Raw genomic sequence first — 15,939 nt, forward strand, 5'->3', positions numbered from 1 at the left:
TTACATCTGTAAGACTTAATTGAAAACGACATTTGGTGTGAATTTTGTCTCGTCGTGAGGTAAATGGCCTTGCCGGGGGGTTCGGTTCGATGCAGACTTTCACCTGGTTGGGATCGTGGAATCGAGGTAAGGTGACAGAGTTGGCCGTGCGAGAAGACCGCCGTCTGCAGATCGATTCCAACGTGATCGAACGTCTGTCCTTGCGCCTCCGTCGTTCATGCAGGGGGCACGTAGGTTTACAGCGCCCCCTGCATGAAAATGACAGTGCAGCGTTCATCACAGTTAAAGTAGTGCGTTATATATAAATGTCATTTTTGTCTGTCTGTGTTCACGCAATTGCACTCCTAGCAACGCACACACGATCGATACAAATCTCATTCGCGTTAACAATGCTTAAAAAATATACACACAATGCTGAGGTTCATTCTTTAGTCTTATGTCTCCCACCCCAATGCATGCAGTTACTGCTATAAAGTCCGTAGATATTAATATTAGAGCACTTAGATGGCATTATTGCAGTGCGGGTGGGGAGAGCGGCCCAGCCCCCAGCCTGGCAATGTGTCACCTCCTCCGGCTTGGCAATCTCGGCGAGGCCGCGGGCTCTGCATTGGACTAGGCCTCACCACGGCAATGTGAAGTACAATTTTATTTAATCTTTCGCTAAGAACTCAGGTTTATTGTTTACTATTATGAAACAAATAAGTTGCCAAATATTACAATAAAAATGTTTGTGTGTAGAAAACTAATATTGCACTATTTGGTTGCTAAATATGTTCTTGTTTAGCTGTGTTTCTATGAAGCTGAGACGGTGCACTGCCAGTCCGTGCTGTTGCCTGCTGCCTGCTCGTTAATTAACTTCGGTGCATTGGCACCATTCTGGCGAATTGCCCGATGATGCTGGATGTAATTACTAGCGAAAAGTCGTACTACTCAAAAATTGTAAATGTTGTGGATTCACTCTTCAACACACCGGTGGGCTGAAGTAGGGAACTTTTTGCCTTTTGGCGTCATCTGGTCCAACCCATGTGAGACTAGGCTCTAAGGAAAGCTGTCTCGGGTGTGGACCAATCAACTTCAAGGCCAGTGCACATTATCAGAGTTATGTCTTTTGCTTGTATTATGACTGCAGGTATTGTGGTCTATGCAAACATGACTCCTTGTGGAAAGGTGTCAGTTTTGTTGCCCGATAGAAGGGTAAAAAAACAATTATCATATTTTTACTGGCAAATGAGGTTCCCATGGTGAACTTTTTGTCTTTTTTGCTGATTGGCCGTGTCGGGTGGTGGAGGGTTATGACACGTAAATAATAACGCGATCTGACCCAAAAATGTTTATTATAAATAATATTGGTCGCAAAAACTACATGTTATCTACACTGCTAATTTTGCTTTTGGGCATTGAGTATGCCAGTCTATAATCTGTTGCCTGCTTCTTTACCTCACTCAGTGTACTGCCAGCCTTTCATGTCGACTGTATCCTGCTTTTTCAGCTGCTGACCGTATTGACAGCTTTTTATGTCGACTGTAGCAATGCTTGTGTCATTGAGTCGGCGTACTGCCAGTCTATAATCTAGACTGTCGTCTGCTTCTCAACTTACCTGTACGTACTGCTGCTCTTTAATGTAAACGTATTTCATCTTATTTCTTCAATGCATTTCTATTGTTTCGATTGCGCACGTCACGATATTTACTGATTTGTAGTACTGCGTTGCCGATTAATATGTTATACTGCTAAATACGTTGGACTTTTTTAGCTACAGCCCATTGAATTTCGTCTATCGTTTTGTGACATTCGTGGGAATATCACGCATTTAAATGTTTCCGTACCGCACCTTTCCACCTAAGCGGGGAGCACGCAGGGAGGTTCAATGCCCCAAATATTGTTGACCTTGCTTTCTTACGGTGGGTGAGGAACATTGTGAGAGAGACATTGTTCTTCCATACCAAGAAAACACCATCGCACAATTTCCTGACACTGAAAGAGCATACGATGCCCTACAATAACACATTTTCCTGTCGCAAGGCCAAGATGGGTACCACGTCAAGATTCCTCCAATTACAAAGCTGCAGGACAAAGACATCCTCACAAAACTGTCTCTAAAGAAACTTCTATTCCTTCGTGATTCATCACCTTCACTTGCAATCTCAAATGAAAGGAGTTGCAGGTTTACCTTTATCCAATCCAAAAGCCACCAGACAGACAAGACATGTTAGCTAGGGTCTAAAAACTCAAAGTTTATGAGATGCTTATTATGACTAACGAAGGTGGCGTCTTTGGATAGACAAACAGTAGCTTGCACACCATTGGGTGGCAAAAACGTCGTCCACCTCGTGCTCACATTTCGCTATGGATGAGGGAAACAATTGATGCAAGTCACATTGACACATTTATCAATGCTGAGCTATCTCACCCCCATCCAGACCCTGCCCTTTTTCTATGTGGTCTGCAACCAAATGGTCCATGGCCCATGTGCCCAGTTCTATCCAAATGCGCCATGTGTAATAAAGGACTCGACCACGGTATCTGGTTTGGTGTCCTTTATTCGGGTTCGTATACTTTTCCCACACGGCTCTTCCACTTTCCCGTAGCAGCCTCACTGCTAATCTCCTCGTGCAGCTTCTCCAGCTGCCCTCGTTGCAGCCCCACCGCTGCTCTCTCTTCTCCGAAGCAGTCCCGCTGCTGTTCTCTTCGTGCAGCCTCTCAGCTGCCCTCGCTGCAGCCTTACCGCTGCTCCCCGCTTCTCCGGGGTCGGTCACCGCTGGCCGACGGTGCCCTATCCGTACTCTGTGTGTGTGGCGATCTCGCCACTCTCCCCAGCCTTCGCCCTGCGTGGCCTTACTCTCTCCCAGTCTCCAACAACCTCCCCTCCTCTTCCGGTTTCTCCCCTTTTAGCTCTGAACCCTCTCCCCCACGTGACGTAACTCCTCCCCCCATGACGTCACATCCGGAAGGTCGTTTACGCCCGCATTACACATGTATGCAAGACCACAGGTGTACCAAGAGGTATCCACGGAACTACTTGCAAGACACTCAGTCGGCCCATGATGGCTATCCTCGATATCGTCACAGAAATACTGAGCATGGTGGATTTCAGACAACGCTCAGACCTGCCACTAACTCGCTAATGAAAGTTCACAACCGGTGGATCGTTCCCCACTTTAATGTGAAATTCTGCTATTCTAAAAAAAAGCCATCAAATATGTTTGCCAATACATCAACAAAGGCCCTGACATGGCTGTCTTTGCATTACAAAAGAGAGGGGCAAAGTGTGCATGAGCTCAAACTTTCTTTCCAAGGAAGATACATCAGCAACAATGAGGCCATTTGCTGTATTCTTGGCTTCCCCATCCATGACCGTTCCCCCACAGTCGTCCATTTGGCACTTCACCTCAAAATGGTCAACGCATCTACGTCACCAAAGGAAATGCCCAACAACAGGCCCTGGCTCCACTAGATACCACCCTGATGGCGTTCTTGGTTTTGTGCCCAAGTGACCCATTTGCTGCCAACCTGCTCTACCATTAAGTTCTCTCCTACTATACATGGACTGCTAAAAAAATGGAAGCGACGAGCTGCTGACGGTGAATCTGATGGCTTAGGACGAGTCTACACAGTTCATCCCAAGGCAGTCGCCCTCCAACAACAACGGAGGGTGGAGGAGCGACGCTCACAACAACGAGCGGAGCGTTGGTTGGCTAAAGCACAGCAAGTTGGCACAGTAGGGGGCACAGGTGGTGCATCAGCCAGTCATCTCAGTCGACCCGTGGCACCTGGGTCTCAGTGGCGGCTCCTGCAAAATCTCTCAGGGGGGGCAAATGGCTGGATGATTGATAAGGATAAGGTCCACCCATGCAATGGATAAATTAACAGCTTAAGCATGTAAAGGCAACTTCACTTCTTTAATATTAATGAAAAATAAAGTGACTCTTACAATACATCTCCTTGTTTGTTTCTATACTCACTATTATTACAATCCACTCAGTTTCTTTTATTAAAGATTCCACTAGGTGGCGACAAATAATATTGTTGACTGAAACGTGCTTACGTATGATGACGTAAGCACGTATGATGACGTAAGCACGTTAGTGCGAGCCCTCCCGGAAGCCATAGAAAATGCTTTGCAGCGCCCGCCGTTCGAAAAAAAACATCTTTGAATGTAAGTCTATGGGGCCACTCGGGGCGATTCTCAGCTGGAGGGAAATCGCCCAAAAAGAGGCGGTACTCCACAGAACGTGACATGACGCTGATTGGACTATATCCAGAGGCACAGTAACGGCTAGCGTAACTCTGTGGTTGAATTAGATTGTTAATGTGATTGAAAAAGTCCCTTTCCCAATTTGGTGGTGCGTCGCCCAATCGCCCTAATGAAGAAACCGCCCCTGCTGGGTCTGCTCCGTGACCTGCCGGTGGGCGTTCGACATTTCGCATGGCCTCAAGGTGCACGTGGCCTGGCACAAGCGTCGTGGTGACGTCACCGCCACTTAGTGGCGAATAGCGGTTGTTGTCTCTAACTGCGTATATCCAACCATATTCAACTACTGTCAGTAGCAACTAGCAACACGCAGCTGTTCAACTTCCACGACTACACGCGACTGGAACTGATTTCACACCATACATAGCCAACCGTGCTCATCTATAGGTCTCTGTGTGTATGGTGAACGTCTTTTGCACCATACGTAACCAACGGTGATAATCTATGGATCTCTGTGTGAGTCTGTGTGTATCTAGAACTTATTTCGAACCATGCGTAGCTGTCCCTGCAGAGTAGGAGCGGCTGGTATCTGTGGAGCTGTCGGCTGGGTGCATCTGTCGGCAGGAGCGAGAGACGATGAAGCTCCCAAGCATTCACTCATAAGTCGCTTGCCTAATTGCCTCAGCAACTCAGTGTTTCTATCGAATCTCATCTCAAACGATCTAAAGGTGCCCCCCCCCCTAAGTGGCAGCTGCCCCTGTGTGGCACAAGGTGGTAGCCCTGCACGGACCTGCACGTGGACACGAGTCTGTCGGTAGGGGGCGATCATTGACGCGCCATCTCCATTGTGTAGTTTCTGGATAATGTTTGGCATTACCCCAATGTTGACCGTGACACCAACATGCAGTGACCTGTGCGTTGTGAATGACACGACGCTTTGTTTTACATTTGCCGTTAAGCAGACTGCGCATATTTTTGCGAATGTTACTGGGGTAGCCAGGTGTGCCTGTCGGATTTAAACCTTGAACCTCTGAAAAAAAACAGAGAATGCACTACCATAGTATTGGTTCTTTTGGTAAAGTTACGCAGATAGAAAACGAACAATAATATATAAAATAATAAATAAAATGAAAAAGTTGGAAAATAAATTGGTGAAAAGATGCCATTGGTCGACTGACTGAGATTACTGTGCCCCCCACAGTGTACACACACACACAGTGTACACACACACACAGTGTGTACACACAATGTACACACGCACAGTGTACACACACAGTGTACACACACAGTGTACACGTACACACACAGTGCGTACACTCACACACAGTGTGCACACACACACACAGTGTGCACACACAATGTACACACACACAGTGTACGTACACACACAGTGTGTGTACACACACAGTGTGTACACACACAGTGTACACACACACAGTGTACACACACACACTGTGTGAACACACACATACAATAATGTCCACATTGTTGTTGCTGAGCTCACACTCCCAAGGGGTCTCTGTTCAAGGGAGGGAGTAATGGAAAATGAATCTAAATCAACTTAAACTCCAACCCCGCTTTGTGACGTCACCACTCAGCATTACCTCATCGGCGTGAAACGCCAGCGGGAGGTGTTCCTCGCTAGTGACGTCATGTCACCAAGGTATTCACCCCACCCCACGCGCTGAGTGTGACGTCACCTCTGCCTGGGGTCATTTTCGTTATCTGTTCAAGTACTATCCTTATTTGGGCAAAGCCACACCCAGTGATTGGTGGCTCATTAACATAATTTATTCGTCAAAGCCGTCTCGAGTTCGTTGTGACCGGTTCGGCACCCACGCTCCATCCCTCCACGATTGGGCCAGGCTCATTAACATAATTTATCTAAGTTACAGAGCCGCTCATTGTGGGAGGGGAGTGTCTTTTACCACGCAAGTGACGTCATGTCACCTCCTGCTGCCGCGTGACGTCACGAGGTAACGGAAAGTTGCCGCTCCGCGCGGGAACTGAAATCCACGGTGAGAAATTCTCATCGCGGTTGTGGTGGTGGTTGTGGTGGTTGTTGTGGTGGTTGTTGTTTACCGAGGTAGAGCCTCGCTCTCTCTCTCGTAGGGATGTCAATTGAGTAGCAGCGAGCATGGAAGCGATGTCCAGGTCGGAACTTACAACACGGGGCCTTGCCTCCTGCCCTCGCCTGATGGCGTTTGCTTCAATTCTCTCGCTTAGTTGATCAATCTGTGGAAGAACGCGATCAGCCAGGCCATGCGTCAGTTGTGTGTTGACCGACTCTCTGTGTTGCATTGCATTACATTTCTAATTTTATTAAGTTTGTTTGATGAAGTGCAGTCACCAAACCTCCAAATCTCTCATTGACACAAAGCCGTAATTATAATGTTATAATAATTATAATATATAATAACTATAATATGTTAAAATAATTATAATCAAATATGCTCAAAATGTCCCCCCCCCCCAATATATTGCTATCAAAAATATTTGTAAATAATAATTGCGATGCTATGTTAATAAAAACAACAATTTGCTAAACTTTGGCCACAAAATCTAGACTTGTCTTCATATAACAATGCATAGATTTATGTTCATATGATTGCGTTGTACTTCATGAATCCCTAATCTCTGCCAATACATGCTATGAAACAATAAAAGGTAACAAAGAAAAAACAGAGCAATGTAATACAATACACTATGAGACATTATTGTATCAAATAAAAAAAAATCCATCCCATGTGTTAGTGAATTTAAAAATATATATTTTAGGGAGGAAATGGCAGGAAAAGAGTTTTTTAATTTAGATATTTTTCTAGTGGGGGCCCCAGACCCCCTGGAAGATTTGGTTCCCCCCAATGTTGACTCCATGGCTACGGCCTTGCATTGACATGCTAAGTTCTCTACCCCCCCTCTCTACCCCCCCTCTCTCTCTATTTAAGGCCTCGACACAGAGGCGTTGTTTCTCTGTGTGCCTATGTGTGTCTCTCTCTGTGTGTCTCTCTGTGTCATCTCTCTCTGTGTGTCTATGTGTGTCTCTCTCTCTGTGTGTCTATGTGTGTGTCTCTCTCTCTGTGTGTCTATGTGTGTGTTTCTCTGTGTGCCTATGTGTGTCTCTCTGTGTGTCTGTGTCATCTCTGTCTATGTGTCTCCGTGTCTGTGTTTTGTCTCTCTCAAATTGAGCAATCTTTGGAAGAACGTTATCAACCAGGTGGGGTGTTGGCTTTTGTTAGCCGACTCTCTGTGTTGTATTGCATTACATTTATACGTTTACTAGGTTTGTTTCCTTTTTTATTTCTACCTGATGATGATTGCTTGTGTTTTCAATTGAAACGTCGCATGCAATTATTTAATTTATTATTTCTTTCTACGTGACTTTTCCGAAAGAACCAAAGAATATCTTGCTTAAGTTTAAATTTCTCTGCACCTGTCTCGCTACTTTGTAACTTTGTTTTATTTTAAATATTCACTGTTTTTTCATTTTCTACCAGGCCACGCCCGCTTGAGCTGCTGTACCGCTCTTGTTTTCAGAAGCGACCTGCCCACAACAACAATAACAACAAGGTGAGGCTTGTCAACAGCGTGGTGGTGTTCACTCTAGACGTGTGGCGGTGTTCACTCTAGACACGTGGCGGTGTTCACTCTAGACGTGTGGCGGTGTTCACTCTAGACGCGTGGCGGTGTTCACTCTAGACGCGTGGCGGTGTTCACTCTAGACGTGTGGCGGTGTTCACTCTAGACGCGTGGCGGTGTTCACTCTAGACGTATAGCGGTGTTCACTCTAGACGTAGAGCGGTGTTCACTCTAGACGTGTGGCGGTGTTCACTCTAGACGTGTGGCGGTGTTCACTCTAGACGTGTGGCGGTGTTCACTCTAGACGCGTGGCGGTGTTCACTCTAGACGCGTGGCGGTGTTCACTCTCTACATGTGGAGGGGAAACCCGGGGATCGGGAAGGAAATCCACACGACCACGCGGAGAGAGAGACACACAGCCTCGGCTGTGTTGATTGATCCTCAATGAATTGCTTGGTGGAGTGAGGAAGCATTAATACTGAGCAGGTGAAGGTGGCCAGGCGTGGGTCTGGACACACCACCACCTGTGAACCGTGCCAGTGTGTGACAGTGGTGGAGCCAGTGGGGGTGGGGTGGCACGTGTCCCCCCCAACGATGTTTTCTCGTTCATGTTTTTTGTTTGTTGTGGTTGCATCCGATTCAAGAGCCGAATGGCTCACAGGGCTATACCAAATAAATGAAATGGAAACTATTATTTTTATTTTTATTTTTTTCTACGTGTCTTTACCGAAAGAATCAAAGAGTAATCTTGCTTATGTTTAAATTTCTCTCCACCTGGCTCGCTACTTTGTAACTTTGTTTTATTTTAAATATTCACAGTTTTTTTTCCATTTTTTTACCAGGCCACACCCGCTTGAGCTGCTGTACCGCTCTTGTTTTCAGAAGCGACCTGCCCACAACAACAATAACAACAAGGTGAGGCTCGTCAACAGCGTGGTGGTGTTCACTCTGGACGCGTGGTGATGTTCACTCTGGACGCGTGGCGGTGTTCACTCTAGACGCGTGGCGGTGTTCACTCTGGACGCGTGGCGGTGTTCACTCTAGATGCGTGGCGGTGTTCACTCTAGACGCGTGGCGGTGTTCACTCTGGACGCGTGGCGGTGTTCACTCTGGACGCGTGGCGGTGTTCACTCTGGACGCGTGGCGGTGTTCACTCTGGACGCGTGGCGGTGTTCACTCTGGCCGCGTGGCGGTGTTCACTCTGGACGCGTGGCGGTGTTCACTCTAGATGCGTGGCGGTGTTCACTCTAGACGCGTGGCGGTGTTCACTCTAGACACGTGGCGGTGTTCACTCTAGACGCGTGGCGGTGTTCACTCTGGACGCGTGGCGGTGTTCACTCTGGACGCGTGGCGGTGTTCACTCTGGACGCGTGGCGGTGTTCACTCTAGATGCGTGGCGGTGTTCACTCTGGACGCTTTGTTGTGTTCACTCTAGACGCTTGGTGGTGTTCACTCTGGATGCGTGGTGGTGTTCACTCTGGACGCGTGGTGGTGTTCACTCTGGACGCGTGGTGGTGTTCACTCTGGACGCGTGGCGGTGTTCACTCTGGACGCGTGGCGGTGTTCACTCTAGATGCGTGGCGGTGTTCACTCTGGACGCTTTGTTGTGTTCACTCTAGACGCTTGGTGGTGTTCACTCTGGATGCGTGGTGGTGTTCACTCTGGACGCGTGGTGGTGTTCACTCTGGACGCGTGGTGGTGTTCATTCTGGACGCGTGGCGTTGTTCACTCTGGATGCGTGGCGGTGTTCACTCTGGATGCGTGGCGGTGTTCACTCTAGATGCGTGGTGGTGTTCACTCTAGACGCGTGGCGGAGTTCACTCTAGACGCGTGGCGGTGTTCACTCTCTACATGTGGAGGGGAAACCCGGGGATCAGGAAGGAAATCCACACGACCATGCGGAGAGAGAGACACACAGCCTCGGCTGTGTTGATTGATCCTCAATGAATTACTTGGTGGAGTGAGGAAGCATTAATACTGAGCAGGTGAAGGTGGCCAGGCGTGGGTCTGGACACACCACCACATGTGAACCGTGCCAGTGCGTGACAGTGGTGGAGCCAGTGGGGGTGGGGTGGCACGTGTCCCCCCAATGATCCGATCGAAAATCCCTAATTTCGATAGGATCATTGGGGTTTATTAGTAACTAGCTTCACTACCCGGCTTTGCCCGGGACTTGGATTCTTGTCTTGGATTAATTTCATATTCCCTCATAATTCACTGAAAAACACTGAAAAAATTGATGCTTGCAAGAAAGAAGCCGAAACAAATAAATTTACCTAAATCGGATGTTTTCACTCAAGGAAATTCAACCTTTACCCACTTCTGCGTCAGGTCGATTTTTGCCACTCCGAAAGGGAATGACTTGGCGAGCGGAAAATAGTCGTGTTCACTTAGAAATTCCAGACGGCGTGAGCTGTGCAAATTTCTTGACGCCAGAGCTCAGCGTTGGAGAGTTTTTGCTGCTTCACACAAACAAACATCTGTAGTTTCTGCTTTATATTTAAGATAGCAGTTGTACACGTTCTTTGCACGGATTTGTATTGAAACTCCAAGAAGCCAATGACTTAATCGGCCAGGAGCGAAGCGCCACCTAAAATCTCCCGGCACGCTGTGAACAGCTGTAGAAGTACGGCGCGCGAAGAGCCATGTGGTAGGGGGGTAAGCATTGCAGAGCGCTTCACTCAGGTGTGTTGCGGGTTGACGCCACATACGTCATGGTCATTTCCCCCCCCCCACCCAAAATAGAAAAGTCTATTTTTCTTTCCTGAAGGTATCAACACGTTCAGGGAGCGCGATGACGATCACACGCGTCGAATGAAAAGCAAGGGACAAGTCCTTTCTTACTAACAACTCCTTTCTTACTAACAACTCCTTACTTACTAACAACTCCTTATTTACTAACAATTCCTGTAATTTTTCATTGCTGGAGGGGTTTCCCCCCCTACCTGAAAATCCTGGCTCCACCTCTGAGTGTGACATTGTCAAGTTTGTATTTGCAGTAAAGTCTATTAACTATTGAGCACAGAGGTTATATCAAAACAGTAGTTTATTTTAGTTTTTCCTCTGGAACTCTTTGCAAGAATGGAGTCAGGAAGTTATCACAGCACACGTGCATCTGAAGTCGGAACTGTTCATCCCAGCATTCTAGGACATCTGTGCCTGGCTTCACACCTCTCAGTTGCGATTGAACATTAATTTATGCATTTTGTGCATAACACAAATAGTATTATTTTCAACACCCTTTGCTATGTCAGCTGAATTTAGCTTTCGTAAATATTTATTTTGAAGCCAGACAGCCGAAATTGTGTGCTCTGAATTTTGGGTTAACGTTCATTTTGACGATACGAGGGCTTCCAGGCGTGTTTATGACCATTTGCCATCTCATTGTGTGCCATAACAGCCTGTGTGATGAATTTTGGGCAAGATTTTTTAATATATCATAAATATATTAATAAGTATAGACGCGTAATCTTCTTGGTTCTTTCGGTAAAGTCACGTAGAAGGGAAGTAATAAAATAATAAAAAATAAAACATAATAAAATAATTATCACGACGTTTCGGCCACAACACAAGCAGCCGTCCTCAGGTGAAGACCAGGTCTGTCGAGGCGACAGCGTCTAAAAGAAAACACCACCACGCTTGGAGCGTCTATTTAAGCTGGGTTGGAAGGGGGGGGAAACCCCAGCTTAAATAGATGGGAATTGATTCTTTGCTCCGCTGCAAGCTTCCTACCACCACTCTCCCATTGACATATTTCGTTGCTTCCTCTTAGTACCTTTCACGTGACGGTCAATGGTATAGTGTATAATAATAAATAGTTTTAAAGTGTAATGTTTAATACGATGTATAAGGTAATATATAGCATCGAAATTGTATAGTGAATATACAGCAGTGTGGTATACAGTTGGGTGGGTAGAATAATACATAGTGTAATATTACACTATGTATTATTCTAAGACATAGGGTAGTGTATAGTAATACAGTATACAATTTAATGCTATGTAGTTTATACTTTAGCTTTTTACGTTGTTGTTTAGTTACTGCAGCTACATACTATTAACATTCCTTCCCTTTATTAATGCTACCCCTATCCCCTTCCTTTGATGCTGCTAATCCTGCATAATGCACGGGCATAATATGACTTTGAAAACCCCCCGCCCACCTCCTACGCATTTCACAAGTAGCACTAATCGCATTCCTGCATTTTCCATAAATATGCTAAATTCCTCTTAATATGCAGATTCCTTTGTCAATGCGCATTTTTCACCCCCTTCCAACCCAGCTTAAATAGACGCTCCAAGCGTGGTGGTGTTTTCTTTTAGATGCTGTCGCCTCGACAGACCTGGTCTTCACCTGAGGACGGCTGCTTGTGTTGTGGCCGAAACGTCGTGAGAATTATTTTATTATGTTTTATTATTATTATTTTATTACTTCCCTTCTACGTGACTTTACCGAAAGAACCAAGAAGATGAATCCCTGCAGTCACGAAAGCTTTAAATCGAAATATAGACGTGTAAGTCACGTGTGACTGTATATGCATTCCTCTGTGCCTCTGTACTGATGTGTAGATGGTGTGAATATTCTTTTTTTCTGTCTGCGGCTGTTGCTTCTTCTGCAGAATTGGTCTGATGGAGCAAAGACACTCGGCGCAGCTCGGTACGACAAGAAAACAATGCGATCGGTGTGCATACAGCACGAATTCTACTGCAAATTTGACACGGCACCAGAGAACTCACACAGGAGAGAAACCTTTTAAGTGCAGTGTGTGTGGGAAGGCGTTTATGCAATCATCTCATCTTGTAATACACCAGAGAACTCACACAGGAGAGAAACCTTTTAAGTGCAGTGTGTGTGGGAAGGCGTTTGCACAGTCATCTTCTCTTGTAGGCCACCAGAGAACACACACGGGAGAGAAAGCCTTCAAGTGCAGTGTGTGTGGGCAGGCGTTTGCACAGTCATCTGGTCTTGTAGAACACCAGAGAACACACACGGGAGAGAAACGCTTCAAGTGCAGCGTGTGTGGGAAGGCATTTTTATATCAATCTGTTCTTATAACACACCAGAGAACACACACGGGAGAGAAACCCTTCAAGTGCAGTGTGTGTGGGAAGGCGTTTGGACAGTCACCACATCTTCAAAGACACCAGAGGACACACACGGGAGAGAAACCCTTCAAGTGCAGTGTGTGTGGGAAGGCGTTTTCACAGTCATCTATTCTTGTAAGACACCAGAGAATACACACGGGAGATAAGCCTTTCAGGTGCAGTGTGTGTGGGAAGGCGTTTGCAGAATCATATTCTCTTGTAATACACCAGAGAACACACACGAGAGAGAAACATTTCAAGGGCAGTTTGTGTGGGAAGGCGTTTGCACACTCAATTTCTCTTGTAGAACACCAGAGAACACACACGGGAGAGAAACCCTTCAAGTGCAGTGTGTGTGGGAAGGCGTTTGCACTTTCATCTACTCTTGTAAAACACCAGAGAACACACACGGGAGAGAAACCCTTCAAGTGCAGTGTGTGTGGGAAGGCGTTTGCACAGTCATCTGCTCTTGTAACACACAAGAGAATACACACGGGAGATAAACCCTTCAAGTGCAGTGTGTGTGGGAAGGCGTTTTCAGATTCATCTGGTCTTGTATCACACCAGAGAACACACACGGGAGAGAAACCCTTCAGGTGCAGTGTGTGTGGGAAGGCGTTTGCATGGTCATCACATCTTTATGTACACCAGAGAACACACAATCATCATAATATCCACAAGGAGCAGAGTCTGAAATCAACTTGTGAAAGTCAAAGTTCCGCAATGAGCCCATCCCTCATGAAACAAGAACCGGAAGAAAATCCCAGCTTGGACACTTTTAAAGGTGTCAAGGTGAAATATGAAGAGGTGAAGGTGAAATGTGAAGAAGTGATGGTGAAGAGCGAAGAAGAGAATGTAAAATGTGAAGATGAAGATTCAACTCCAAAATCTGACCTCCACATCGATGCAGGCAATGTGAAGCAGGAGGAGAATTCTGACTGTGAGGCAGAGCGAGGCAACTCCCAGCAGTTTGTGGAAGTGGAGGTGTGGGTGGACTTCCTCTGAGACAGTACAAAGTCGAATGGAGACCCGGTAGATGTGTAAGCCTGAAACGATGTCGCTCCAATAGATGCACCTTTGTCACAGGCCTTTAATGACAATAATGTGAAGTTTAACACTCGGTTCCTAGGTCAACCTGCAGGGTAAGAGCGGCCAGTCTTTGTGGACCTGTGTGTTGGGTAGATCTCTAACTAGGAGCGAGAGCCAATAAGCCCCCAAGCATTCACTATGTTATCATAATTGCATTTATATGGTGCTTGCTTAATCGCCTCTGGCAACTCTGAGTTTTGTATCGTATCTTGTCTCAAACACTCGAAGGGCATCCCAAGTGGCAGCTGCCCGTGTGGCACAAGGTGGTGGCCCTGCACCGGCCTGCATGTGGACAAGAGCCTGTCAATAGGGGGCGATGGTTGATGTGGCATCTCAGTTGTGGAGTTTGTAGGTAATGTTTAGAATTTGCTCAATTTTGATCCAGACGCCAGCATGCAATGGCCGACTCGTTTTGAATGGTGCATTAGTATGTTGTACATACACTGTTAAGCAGACGGTGCGTATTTTTTAAAATTAGCTTCTTGTTAATGCGATGTAACCTAATGCAGTATATTTCAGTGCAGTCTTTCAATTTTGTTAATATGCCTGTCACTAATTTTGAATGAATACTTGTCTGATTGTGTGCGTACATGTACCATTTTGTCTATAAGAGACTCATTGTTATTTTGATATAGGTCAAAGGGTACTTTTGTGTTTTCAGGAAGCATCTCCCTCTGGAGCAACTCATTGTCTTTGAAATAGGGAGCACACTCGGATCGTTTATCAGTTATAAGGCATACCACTCAAAAGTTACACGTAGAGGAGATACATTCTCAACAACACGAATTATAATTTTGTATTACGTGTTGACACATTTCGTCTAACTAAGACTAGAAATGCGTCTTACTGATTAACGTCTGGATGTTTGAAGCTATCGGTTGAAGCAAGCCCGGCTGCTCTTGAGACGCTGTGCACCAATAAGGGTCCACAGGTGGCTTGCACTGAATCATTGACGCACTCCCAGAAGTCTGTGCTTGATATAGTTTATGTAAAACATTCCTTTGTTTCGTGGAGAGATCGATAAATGAAAGATGTCGTGTCTGCTGATCTGCTTCATAGCAAGGAGGTAATTTTAAGAGCACATTTGGAATGCATTTTTGGTACAGATTTGTATTTGGTTACAAGGCTGAGCACATCTAGTAGATACATTCTGCACAACAACACTCATTAGAATTTTGCATGACGTCGTATATGTTGGCGAACTAGGACAAGAAATGGTCCTTGCCAATTAACGTCTGGATGTTCACAACCATGGGTTGAAGCAAGCCTGACCGCCTGCGGTGCCCCTCACAACCATTTACTGCCTTGGGCCAGGAAAGTCACGAAGAAAATTGCACACGAGCGACGCATCCACGCCAACTCCCAATGCTCCGTTTAGAAGTTTTGAATTGAAATAACTTTGAATTGTATTATGTTTTAAATTGTGTTTCTTCAATAAAAGCTTATATCATTTTACATCTGGAAGACTTCATTGAAAACGACATTTCGTGTGAATTTTCTCTAGTCGTTAAGTAGATGGCCTTGCCGGGGATTCGGTTTGATGCGGACTTTCACCTGGTTGGGATCGCGGGATTGAGATGAGGCGACACAGAGCTGGCCGTGCCAGAAGACTGCCGTCTGCCGATCAATTCCAACGCGATCGACCGTCTGTCTCTGTGCCTCCGTCGTTCATGCAGGGGGCGCGTAGGTTTACAGCGCCCCCTGCATGAAAACGATGGAAAGTGCAGCGTTCATCACAGATAGATTAAGTGCGCTTATATAAGAGTACTAGTGGAAAGTACCTGGTGTTGCCCGGCCGAAAGACACACACATGGACTTAGACACACAAACATCGACCCACACACACAAACACATCGACTCACACACACAGACATTCGCTTTAGATACACACATGGAGTTACACAAATCGATGTACACACCTACAGCGACTCGAACACACACACATCGATTTACACACACACATGGACTCGCATACAAATATTGAGGTGCAAATGA

General features: G+C 46.1%; 1 protein-coding gene across 1 annotated transcript; it reads left to right on the top strand.

The window, feature by feature from the left end:
- Nucleotides 1-6,134: 6,134 nt before the first annotated feature.
- LOC144720516 (uncharacterized) lies at nt 6,135-15,399 on the top strand. Its single transcript, XM_078597283.1, has 4 exons — nt 6,135-6,210; nt 7,690-7,762; nt 8,614-8,686; nt 12,390-15,399. Exon 4 carries the CDS (start codon nt 12,400-12,402, stop codon nt 13,858-13,860), a length of 1,461 nt encoding a protein of 486 aa, XP_078453409.1. The 5' UTR covers nt 6,135-6,210; nt 7,690-7,762; nt 8,614-8,686; nt 12,390-12,399; the 3' UTR covers nt 13,861-15,399.
- The last annotated feature ends 540 nt before the right edge of the window (nt 15,400-15,939 follow it).

This window comes from Lampetra planeri, chromosome 9 (genome assembly GCF_965212315.1).
Source record: "Lampetra planeri chromosome 9, kcLamPlan1.2.h2, whole genome shotgun sequence".
NCBI lineage: Eukaryota > Metazoa > Chordata > Hyperoartia > Petromyzontiformes > Petromyzontidae > Lampetra > Lampetra planeri.